We start from the raw sequence: 12500 nt of genomic DNA, 5'->3' as shown, positions 1-12500 counted from the left end.
TTCTAGTTCCTCAATCTACTGTCTTACTGCTTTAATTTCCTGCCTGTCTAAAGTTTTGAATCTATCCTCAACAGGAAGATTCTTAAACATCTATCACTTCACAACCTTCTATCTGATCGCCTATGTGGGGTTTTTACTGGTGATCTTTTGGCTTTCCTTACTGAGTCTTGGTCATCCTATTTTAGGGAGCTTGGTGAAACTTTTGCTGTTGCCTTAGACATATCAAAAGCTTTCAATAGAGCCTGACATAAAGCTTTGATTTTCAAACTACCCTCCTACAACTTTTATTCTTCTCTCCATAACTTCATCTCAAGTTTTCTTTCTGACCATTCTATTGCTGCTGTAGTAGACAGTCACTGTTCTCCTAAATCTATTAATAGTGGTGTTCCTCAGGGTTCAGTCCTGTCACCCACTCTCTTCCTATTATTCATCAGTGATCTTCTGAACCAAACTTCTTGTCCTTTCCACGCTGATGATACCACCATCCACTTTTCCATGTCTTTTCATAGACGTCCCTTCAGGAAGTAAATGGTTCTCGCAGTGAAGCAACAGAACGCCTGACTTCGAATCTCTCTAAAATTTCTGATTGGGGCAGAGCGAACTTGGTATTGTTCAGTGCCTCAAAACTCAATTCCTCCATCTTTCAACTAGACACAACCTTCCAGACAACTATCCCCTCGTCTTCAGTTACACTCAACTGTCCCCTCTTCTACACTGGTAGAAGTCTTTGGTATGTCCTTTACTTATAATCTAAACTGGAAACTTCACATCTCATCTCTAGCTAAAACAACTTCTGTGAAGTTAGGTTCTGAGAAATCTCTGCCAGTTTTTCTCACCCCCCTAGCTGGTAACTTTGTATAGGGCCCTTATCCATCCATGTATGGGGTATGCTTCACATGTATGGGGGGAGGGGTTCCACTCATACAACTCTTTTAGACAGGGTGGAATCCAAAGCTTTTCGTCTTATCAGCTCTTCTCCTGTAACTGACTGTCTTGAGTCTCTCTCTCATAGCCACAATGTTGCATCTCTTGCCATCTTCTACTGCTATTTTTATGCTAACTACTCCTCTGATTTTGCTAACTGCGTGCCTCCTGTCCTCTCGCTGCCTCGACTTTCTTCTTTCTCTCACTTCTATTTTGTCCACCTCTCTAATGCAAAAATTAACTAATATTCTCAATCATTCATCCCTTTCTCTGGTAAAGTCTAGAGTTCTCTGTCTGCTTCTGTATTTTTACCTTCCTATGATGTGAACTCTTTCAAGAGGGAGGTTTCAAAATATTTATCCTGTAATTTCTGACTACCGCTTTCAACTCTGTTCTGGGACTGGCACCTCAGTGGCCCTATTTTATTGGTCTTAGCCAGTACCTCTCCTACATGAAAAAAGAAAAAGAAAACTTCAGACTTTTGTTTAATTCTGGATTACTTTTTAATTGCTTATTTAAACTGCTTTACATATAAATATGAGGAATAAACAAATAATAGATAAAACCTCCCCCCCAAAAAAAAACAATAAAACCCCCAAAAAACAGTGGGTTGGGTTTTTCTAACCCTACCTCCAAGACACCTAATGGAGGCACCTCTGGGCATGTGAAGATGTTGACTCTAGAGGAGAAAGTGGAGTTATGAAATACAATAAAACAAGGGCAGAGCATGTGGTGGTGATGGCAGTGGTGACGCAGCATTGGCAGTTGTGTTGGTGATGATGAGGAGTAGGGAGGTTGGATTGAGAGACCACACCACAATATTTATCATTATTTTTTGTTGTTTGTAAATACATGCACATACAGGGGTATTCTTTACTTAAGCAAGGCTACAGGAGGGTCAGGAGTGTTTTTAAGAGCATGCTATCATTGAGTTTTTTTTTTTTTTTTTTTTTTTTTTTTTTTTTTTTTTTTTTTTTTTTTAGGAAATAATAATACAGTAAGAGAGAAGCTGTGTTGCAGAGAGATGTATGTACAATAGCTTGTGAAGAATGAATGCATTAATGGACTGGTGCAAGGAACATGTAAAGCTGGTGATGAGTAGACTGACAGGAACAAACAGGGAGGATGGGAGAGGGTGAAGTAAACTAAATCCAATCATATATTATTGATATTTTTTTTTAATATTATATTTGAAACTATGTACCATAATTTTTCCATCAGTACTTATTGTGCTAGGAAATGCTTTTAAAGTTTGGTAATAGCTGATAAAACTTAGAAATTATTGGAAATATTTTTTCTAGATATTTTTAATGAGTTAACAATGTTAATATGTTTTAATAGAAAAACACTGCTAAAGCATTTTCAAAGTCACAAAGTATGCATTTCAAGCTTTATCACTTCAGTGTTGCATAACTTTGCTTTCTAGCATTTTGAATGTGATGTGTTAGACCAGTGTGGTCCATCTGCAGGCCCGTGGGCCACAAGTAGCCTGTCAGTTAATTTAGTGTGGCCCATAAGCGCTCTATGATGTGAAAAAAAAAACTTCCATTTTATTCAAATATGTTCAAGTATACAGAATAGTAATGATTAGCTTGTTAAAATAGTGCTACTAGAATAACATCATGTCTGCAGAGCCAAAGTTTTCTCCATGGTTATAATGTAGGGGCATATATGGTACTTGTCACAAAAATGGCCTCTTCTTTGTACCAAGAACGTTTTTTTTATAATGCCTTATTTTTTTCATTTACCCTTTAACTCACCATTCTCAATTACTTTACATTAGGTTAGGGTCAGGCTTTAGGTTTCTTATTTCACTGTTACTTTATGAATCACAGTTAAGGTATTTCCGAGAAAGTGCGCGATCACTTTGGGAGTGTGGGCCATGTGTGTTTGCTTTGGTGTGCAGAAGCCAGGAACACTGGATCAGTATTTCCAAATTGGGTTACTTTCTACTACTACTACTACTACTACTAAATATTGCAGCAACTTTTTGGGCTGCTAAAATTGGCTCTTGACATTTATGTTTAATGCCAAAGTGGCCCACACTATTCAAAAAGTTGGACCACCCTGTGTTAGACTGTTTTCACATTCAGCTCCTCATATACGAGTACAGTAAAACTTGAAGATTTGAGCTGTTTGATTCCATTTGGCATAGTCATATGTTGAATGCCTTTGTAGCTAATGGTTCCTTGTCCTATCTTAACTTTTTTTTTATTTTTTTACTGAACAGTGCAAGTGACATGCAACAAGTAAATCTAATGTTAAATACTAAACTTGTCATGTTATCTAAATAATATATGTGGATAGCTTGATGAGATGGGCAGTGGCAAAGTTTCTGCCACTGGGTGCCACAATAGCCACTTCCTAAGAGTATGCTTCACATGTCTGGGGGGGGTTCCACTCATACTGCTCTACTAGACAGGGTGGAATCAAAAGCTTTTCATCTCATCAACTCCTCTCCTCTAACTGACTGTCTTCAGCCTCTCTCTCACCACCGCAATGTTGCATATCTAGCTGTCTTTTACCGCTATTTTCATGCTAACTGCTCTTCTGATCTTGCTAACTGCATGCCTCCCCTCCTTCCGCGGCCTCGCTGCACAAGACTTTCTTCTTTCTCTCACCCCTATTCTGTCCACCTCTTTAATGCAAGAGTTAACCAGTATTCTCATTCATCCCTTTTCTCTGGTAAACTCTGGAACTCCCTGCCGGCTTCTGTATTTCCACCTTCCTATGACTTGAATTCCTTCAAGAGGGAGGTTTCAAGACACTTATTCATCAATTTTTGACCACTGTTTTGACCCTTTTATGGGACTGGCATTTCAGTGGGCATTTTTTTTATTGGATTTTTGTTGCCCTTGGCCAGTGTCCTTCCTACATAAAAAAAAAAAAAATTATATGTACATCTTAGATGACCATGAAATCTTTATTCCAGTTAGACTAAGTGTTTAGGGTTGATATGGCTGAGTGATGCAACAGGATGAACATCACCAAATGTTACAAAGCTGTACAGTTCCCATGTTCTCTGTTTTAAAGAAAATGGTGGCAGGTGAGTGGTGGTGGTGGTGACTACTTGCCACAATAACTGCCCACTAAGGCCACCTAATGTGTGGCCTGTGTTTTGTTTCTTTATCCTTGCATCCAGAGATTTATCTGTTATTTTCCCCCACCAGTCCACCTCAGCTTTCATGGAGGCTAGACCAGCTGTGAAATCTCAGATATTTGTCATGCTTTTTGGACATCTATGATATTGTGTGGGAACATATATACATAATACGTGTTGATATGTAGGATTATATTTATTTGCAATGATATTTAATCCACTTTCCTCTGTTTCAGATGGAATTCAGATGATGACATGTCATCCGACACAAGAGAGATGGCATAGTGTTAAATACTGGTGAAAATCACTGAGTTAGCATTGCTCCAATTAGTGCAAAAAAAACTTATAGTCAAATAATTGAAGGAAATGTGCATCAGAAAAGCATATTACAATTTGTTTTTTTAAATCTGATGACCTAGGAAATGCTCACCAAAAAAAACAGTAACAGTAGCCAACAGTCAGTGCAGCTAAAGAAACTGTGACAAGAATGTTGCAGCAAGACTAAAGTTCTCACATGACACACACATGTACTACAACATTTTAGTGTCTATTTCTTGTTTTTCTCATTTGAATAGACATGGTGCCCAATCTCTCATTAAGCTACAAAAGTTCATGCTTTGATTTAGTTTTATATAAAGAAGGCAGTACATAGTAATTATACTTTTTACATTTCTCACTTATCAAATACTCATATGTAAAATCTTCTTGGATGTCACAATAGTTGTTATGAAACACAAAAGCACCATACAAGCCTACATCCTATCCCACATCTCAGACCACATTATAATTACTCTGAACTAACCTGCTGCACCACAAGGGAAGACCAGGGGTAGTTGTCATTCCACCAAGCTCATTCATTTTGTGTGAAGAGGAGAACTGTCTGTGCCTGGAGTGCAGCTATGGCTCTCAGTGCTGAGTATCAGTGGTAAGTACTGCTTGCTCTTATTTTTGTTATTGTTTATTTATCCACTTATTTTTCCAGTGGGAGAAGGATTGATTAATGACGTGAATGAATGTCCTTAATAGTAGCAGTAACTTGAACATACATCGATTACTGCTTTTGATAAGTAGTGAGTTATTTTTTTAATTTATTTGTTTATTTTATTTATTCTTTTTTTTCAGTGATATAGTAATAAGGCTCACTTTTTTATTCTGAAATTTGTCCAGATATAAATTGTGTTAGATCTTTATTAGAGCTATAGGGATGTATTTGTGAAGTTGTTCAGCAAAATTTACCTATCGTAGTTATAGCTATACAGGATTCAGGGCTTTTAGTAAGAGCGGCTCTGGGCAACCCATCTTATCAACTGACTTGTTAACACCACCAATGAATGCATTTACTCCACCCATGCCGCTCTCCTCTCCTCCTCATATTGCTGCTGCCCCCCCTCCCTGCTCCCACCTCCCTCCTTCTCATGCTCCACTGCATTTAGATTCTCTCTCTCTCTCTCTCTCTCTCTCTCTCTCTCTCTCTCTCTCTCTCTCTCTCTCTCTCTCTCTCTCTCTCTCTCTCTCTCTCTCTCTCTCTCTCTCTCTCTCTCTCTCTCTCTCTCTCTCTCTCTCTCTCTCTCTCTCTCTCTCTCTCTCTCTCTCTCTCTCTAAACCAGAGAGGTCAGCCCTTTAATTTCAACTCTGCTTATGTTTGGTGTGTATATTACCAATTATTGGGCTGTATTTTCAAAACATATGGCTGTCCTGCCACAGCTACTTTTAACAGACTGGATGGGAAGTTATTGAGGTCCTGAAGAGTGTATTCTTGATTTTAATGAAGGTTTAAAAAGGATTGTAGTGATGAGAACAGTTCTTGTGAAAGCCAGACACATTTTACATAACAGTTCATCATATGTTATTTGGTAATAATGTGATATAGTATGTACTCGTACTGTGTTTTGATGAGAAAGATGTAAGTGTGTGGTGTAGGGCCAGGGCCATACAAATCTTTTCAGCCATTAGATACTCTGGATTATCAGATATATTGGATTAGGATCTCTCCAGTTGAAACGATATAGCAAAGGTGTATTGTTTTATGGCGAAGGCAGTTGTGTATATGTCTACAAAATTTGCTGTAAGTTTGAGAGAAAAGGAAGGGGGATTCAATAATCATTTTAAAAGAGTGCATACCTATGAGGAATATTGTGTGTGTGTATGTATCTTGTATGTTTTTTATATTCTCTTGGTTGTGACTTCAAGGAAATGAGCTTTAGTTATACTGCCCTACCTTCATATATGTTATTATCTATATTTCTATCTTAGTGTTTAAATTAATGAGTTTTCTTGATTAGACTGCATCTGTGTTTAGAATGTTCCAGGTGTCTGTGCTTCTTGATGGAAAACTGTATTTCTTGATGTCCTTGTAAATACTCTTTTTTTTTTTATATGTGTTTATTTTTTATTTATTTATTTATCTTTTTTCTCTCTCTATGTATGTCTTCTTGTAAATTCTGATTCCTGTACAAGGAGATCTCTGTCCACTTCTTCAGCCCTTTTAAATATTCAATACACTGTCACTAGATCTTCCCTTTCCCCGCTTCATCTAGAATTGGAAGACCAAGTCCCTCAATTGGTAAGCTTCTCAAGCTGGAGACCATTATAGTTGCTGCTCTTTGAATTTTTGCACCGCTACATATTCCAGCTTTGTTTGAATCACTGATGATTTAAGTCTTATCGTGCATAGATATACTTCAGTCAGATATACAACTATTTGTATCAATGTACTCTATTATGGGACTTTACATTTATCAAATTTCTACAAAGTAACCCTATTAGTTCCATTCCTTTTTCAGCTGTTAAGGTTGTGAGCTGCTCACTGAGTGAATGTTTGCTTTTTCGGAACAGACAAGCATGTAAAGCAAGGCCTTTTTTATTTATCTTTTATTTATTTATTTATTTTATTTATTTATTTATTTATATATTTATTTATCTATCTATCTATCTATCTATCTATCTATCTATCTATCTATCTATCTATCGATCTTTATTCTGGGGAAGTTGGGGGGGGGCATATTAGATGTAAGTCCGATACCAAATTGTGCCGCTTCTTTTGGTGGAGAGGCTTACGTATGCTTTTCAAAAACAAGGATTTGTGCGAGGGACTTGGTGGTGGCATGTGGCAACTATTACTCTGCTGACCAACAATGCATTGGGGGCGTGAAGGGGGCGTGAGGGAGGGCGAGCCATCAAAGCTCTAACGTGGAGAATGACCAGAGAAAAAGAGAGAAGTTTGGGAACTTATTGAGCTATAGCGACAAAGTGGCAATCCAGGAAAGGGAAAGGCGGCCAGCATCATGAGAGAGAGAGAGAGAGAGAGAGAGAGAGAGAGAGAGAGAGAGAGAGAATTATCCAACTGTAAATCTTTATCGTGGACGAATGCAGGTAGGTGTTGATACGGATATGCATCAGTGCACACAGTGAGAAAGTACATCTGTTATCATATAGTTATGAAGCTGTGATGGGAAGCGGTTTTGTGTTGCGTTGTGCTGGCTGATCCTCTTCCGCACCGTGCATCATTTCGCTCCGCTTCAGACAGGCCCACCACAATCAGCCCGAGACTGCACTGGGAGAAACTTGTCACAAAAGGGCGTCTTGAGAGAGAGAGAGAGAGAGAGAGAGAGAGAGAGAGAGAGAGAGAGAGAGAGAGAGAGAGAGAGAGAGAGAATCCTTTGTTTTATTTTCAATACAAAGATATCCAAGTATGTTTTATTGAAAATAAGGAACATATGTCATCAAATGTGGATCCACCTCAGCATTAGGTGTAGTGCAAACAAAAACAGTAATTGGTTAAACTGGGCATGATGCTTAGAGAAAGTGTGATAGTTATGAACTCATTGTGTGTCGGTCTTCATATTATATATAATAGAGGCGGGGATTCGTATTTACTCAAGGGAGATTATGCGTTGTAAAGTGTTGTGGGAAAGTATTGCGGGGTACTGTCAACTGTTTTGTATCTGTGTGTATTTGTGTGTGTGCTAAAGACGTAATATCGTCGCACACCTGTTCATTGCAAACCCGTGGCGTGGGTGCCTCATAGTCATCACTGAACACACAGTGTCAGCATTCTCTCTGCAATAGTTGCCATCGCTCTCACTTCAGCGCCAACAAGCTCCCGTCACCCCGAGCATGAGCATGTCATCCGGCAAAACACTTTCACCGGTAGCACCTCCCTCCCTGCCGCACGCTGGAGAAACCTTTTCCCCGCTAGTCAGTGTAAGCGAAAGACCAACTCTCTCTTTCAGTTGGCGTGCTTCAGTCCTTGTGTTCGCGCTGTGGCACCGTTTGGCATGTATGTTTTGTTCTGAGGAGTGCGATCGCCTTTGTGTTCTTTGATTGCATCTCGGGAAATAAGATGGAGTATAAACGTTGGGCAGATCCGACCCGTTATGACTGCTGACTCTCCATACCTGCAGGATATACATGATGGTGTGTGCATAAGTGTTGTTGGTGTCACCACAGATGCAGCCCTCGATGACTCTCTCACGGCACGCCTTCGATCTGGAAACTGACCACTTGTGTTGCATTTCGAGTGACTGAAAGTGTCCCTCGAGAATGACATGGAAATTTGTGATAAGTTGGTGCGAATCCCCTTTGTGATAGTGATGGATGGAGTCACTTGCACTTTTCCTTCGTGTGTTACCACCTTGTTTGTTATTATAACGTTATGTAAACTGTGTGTGTGTGTGTGTGTGTGTGTGTGTGTGTGTGTTTTCCCGCTCCAGTGATCGTTTAGATAGGTAGTAAACAGTTGTGAAGTGATTACGGTAACAGTTGTATATCTCCAGAATATGATATGACAGCAACCTGACCGTCCCTCCGTATACTTCTATTATAATTTGAATTGTATACGCATTAAATGTGGCAAAATTTTAATCATTGTGAAATACTAATCTTTGTTGCTTATCCAGCACCTAGTAGATGTCACCTGTCGTGCATGACACTTGGGTGAATTGTTATGGCTTACATTTATGTGAAAGGTGAACATTGAAAGGAAAGTGTTTTTTAATGAGTGTATAGTAATGTAAGGTATGATGCCGCAGTCCCCTCTGGCACCTGGTCATCCTGAGAAACCCAGCGACTAAGAGAGAGTAGGAAGAGAAAGTGAACTAGTTGAGGAGAAAAGCCCCGATAATATGACATGGTGTTACTCTGATACTGTTACTGTGGGGCTGGCGTGGGTATGCTATGGCTGTAAACGTTACCCCGTTAAAACGTCAATTAAACACGGCTCTGTTCGATTAAAATTACTCGATTCAAAGTTTGTGGCGACGAGCACCACGGAGTGAAAGCTCAGACGCTGCAGTGTTGCCACGGGCTGGGCTGTCACTTTAGCCCCTGGACTGGTTTCACTTCCACTGACTGCCTCTCTGTCACGGTTTCGGCTGCACGTGTAACTCCATCCCGCAGACAGCAGCTCACGCCATTGTTACATTCATGCGTCTCTAATGTTTTTTTGCCCTGTCTCTTCCTTTTCCTTCTCTCTTTTTGGTTATTTGTTCTTTTTTCTTCCTTCCCAAAGTGGTTAAGGAAAGTAGGGGGACATTTTCCCTTTGGTTAACTAAAAGTGAAAACGTGTGTGTGTGTGTGTGTGTGTGTGTGTGTGTGTGTGTGTGTGTGTGTGTGTGTGTGTGTGTGTGTGTGTGTGTGTGTAGTGGCAGTGCATGGTGGAGGGGGCGGGGGTCGTGGTTGTGCAGGTGAAGGTAACGTAAAAATTGGTCTCCAAGGAGGGGCGGTGGGACCTAATGGATACGTCGGGATCTCGTCGACCACAATAACAACTTTCCCTCTTTCTTACGTTCTCTCTCTCTCTCTCTCTCTCTCTCTCTCTCATCTCTCTCTCTCTCTCTCTCTCTCTCTCTCTCTATCTCTCTCTCTCTCTCTCTCTCTCTCTCTCTCTCTCTTTCTTAGTAGAGAGAGAGAGAGAAAAGGATTACCCCATAGGGAAACATCTGAAACATTATATTATGCATGCAAATTATTTACAATGTGATTATTTAACGTACATAAAATGATACGCAAGTAGCTCATATAAAACATATACAGGGAGGCAAAGTGCAGTGTGTGTGTGATTGCGTTGAGTAAGGCCACATCCTCACAATCCACTCCTTGACCCAGCCTTGTCTTGAAGCCTTGAGAGCACCAGTACAGGTCTCCCCGCGGCATTGTGTCATTGAGTGTGGCTGACCAGAGTCTAGGCGGAACCTTTAATCATCAATTGTACTGCTGGCATTGCGTAGGCTGCCTTTGGTTACGTGACTGCAGGAATGGAAGCTGTCACATTGGTAAACCGTCAGTGCGTGCTTGCTTCGCGGGTCTTAGTAACAATGCTTCACGCGTGTAGCAATCACTCTACCGTGTCTCTGTTACGTGCCTCTATTACTGGAGAGGGACGTACATGACTTGCCTTAAACACTCATTGCACAAGCCTCCACTCTTGTAGATTTGTGCAAGTGAAACATGTTAGAACTCCTCGCTTCCACTGTGAAAAGGGAGCATTGTTGTTATGCAGGGTGACATCTACTCTCTCTCTCTCTCTCTCTCTCTCTCTCTCTCTCTCTCTCTCTCTCTCTCTCTCTCTCGAGAGAGAGAGAGAGAGAGAGAGAGAGAGAGAGAGAGAGAGAGAGAGAGAGAGAGAGAGAGAGAGAGAGAGAGAGAGAGTCAAACGTTCCCGAAAAATATATATATATACATGATATTAAATTTTATATCGAATGCGAGATTGGAGGCCATCAACAGACACGAAGGGAAGGAGGAAGTATGAAGGTTGGGTAGGGAGATGAAGACCGTTAAGAAGTGCAAGTATTTGTGATCCAGTGTTGCAATTACGCAAACCACGACCTTGTTGGGATCAGTCACCAAGTTCAGGCTGGGTAGAGAAATTGCAAGAAAATCCAAAGATATCTGCATTGCCATGTGGCCTAAAAAGTAGTGAGGGTTTAAGAAAAAGTGTATAAATCGGTTGAGACCAGCAGCAATGGTGTATGGTGCAGAGACGTGGGCTGTGAAGAAGGCACGTGAACAGAAGATGGACGTTGCAGAGGAGACGATGCTGAGGTGGATGCTATGAGTGACAAGAATGGTTGGAGTGAGGAAGGACGCGGAGGGACACCAGTGGTTGCTCCAGTTTCCCAAAAAAATACAGAAGAGATTAAATTGGTACGGGCACATTAGAAGAAGAGTAGTATGTAGACAGAAGAACGATGCAGCTGAACGTAGATGGAAGGAGACGAATCAAACACAGGAAGGGATGGAAGGACTGCACAGGAAACTTGATAGGTTAGAGATAGGAGACACTTTTGTGGGAAAGATTAGCGAAGACCAGCGAGCACAGATGAACACGAGAAAAGTTGCACGAAAAAGTAGAACACGTGACTGACACCATAAAACATTCAGACAAGTAGTTATCTGGGATTTGGTGAGTCGAATAGACAGGTTACCTCAAGTGGCATCTTGCTATGGAGACCTCAAGACGTTCTCAAAGAAAATAGCTTTTCAACCCCATGGAAGTAAACATTTTTTGAAGTGAGAGCTCACATCAAGTTTCTCACCAAGCTGGAATGAAAACCAGGAAAAATCAATGCAACAATTATGGAAATTTTGCTTCGTACAGAGCAGGTGTTTATTGCAGTTAATTTATGGAGATTTTGTTTCTTACAAAATAGTTGTTTATGATAGTTTGGATGAAACTTTTAAAGGGTTATAGATAAGATCACTGACGACTCAAGAGAGAGAGAATTGAGTTTATGGAAGGGAACTACATAAATTTCCATGAACTACTAAAAACAGCTTCATTATACTGAAAACATAGCATCGTTACCAGAGTCGCACATAACATCTTTACATCTCTCCATCAGTTCACACCTAAGCACCGACTCCTGCCCCATGGCTCGTTCCCTCAGCTGTGCAAGTGACAGTAATGTTTATTGTATGTTACATGATACTGGGACAGCGTGTCACTGAGGGAAGACTGAAGACAAGGCAAGGCAAGGGGAGAGGAGAGAGGTGGGTGTGGGCGCGTTGTGATGTGGTGCCCAACCAGTACTCCTTTGACATTATACTACAAGCCAGCTAGTCTTCTTTGACGATGGCTCCTTGGAGATCTCAGGAGGGAGTGACTACGACAGGAGAGTCTTTACTTGTGTCCACGTCCACATCATGGCTCTCTCTCTCTCTCTCTCTCTCTCTCTCTCTCTCTCTCTCTCTCTCTCTCTCTCTCTCTCTCTCTCTCTCTCTCTCTCTCTCTCTCTCTCAGAAGTCACGTGTGCTATGTTACACAGGAATATCTCAAATGAAACCAACACTATTTCATGGTTTTGTTATTGATTGATAAAGAAAATATAGACATTATTATCTTCTCTTTATATATATATATATATATATATATATATATATATATATATATATATATATATATATATATATATATATATATATATTATATATATATATATATATATACAACACACTCACACACCACACACACACA

The 12500-nt window shown here is 40.3% G+C and overlaps 1 protein-coding gene across 2 annotated transcripts in view; it reads left to right on the top strand.

Moving 5' to 3' along the window:
* The window catches only part of LOC135110906 (signal peptide peptidase-like 3), a 69803-nt gene that overhangs the window by 9113 nt on the left and 48190 nt on the right, over positions 1-12500 (top strand). Inside the window, exon 2 of one of the 2 annotated variants that reach the window (XM_064023543.1) lies at positions 4261-4949. In XM_064023543.1, the coding sequence (XP_063879613.1) occupies positions 4924-4949 (26 nt within the window). In that variant the 5' untranslated portion in view covers positions 4261-4923. Of the gene's footprint in view, positions 1-4260; positions 4950-8258; positions 8304-12500 lie in introns of those variants that run through there. The other variant, XM_064023544.1, reaches the window with a different exon arrangement.

Source organism: Scylla paramamosain, chromosome 21 (assembly GCF_035594125.1).
Source record: "Scylla paramamosain isolate STU-SP2022 chromosome 21, ASM3559412v1, whole genome shotgun sequence".
Lineage (NCBI taxonomy): Eukaryota > Metazoa > Arthropoda > Malacostraca > Decapoda > Portunidae > Scylla > Scylla paramamosain.
The sequence above is the reverse complement of the archived record's forward strand: the minus strand, read 5'-3'. Positions and strand labels throughout refer to the sequence as shown.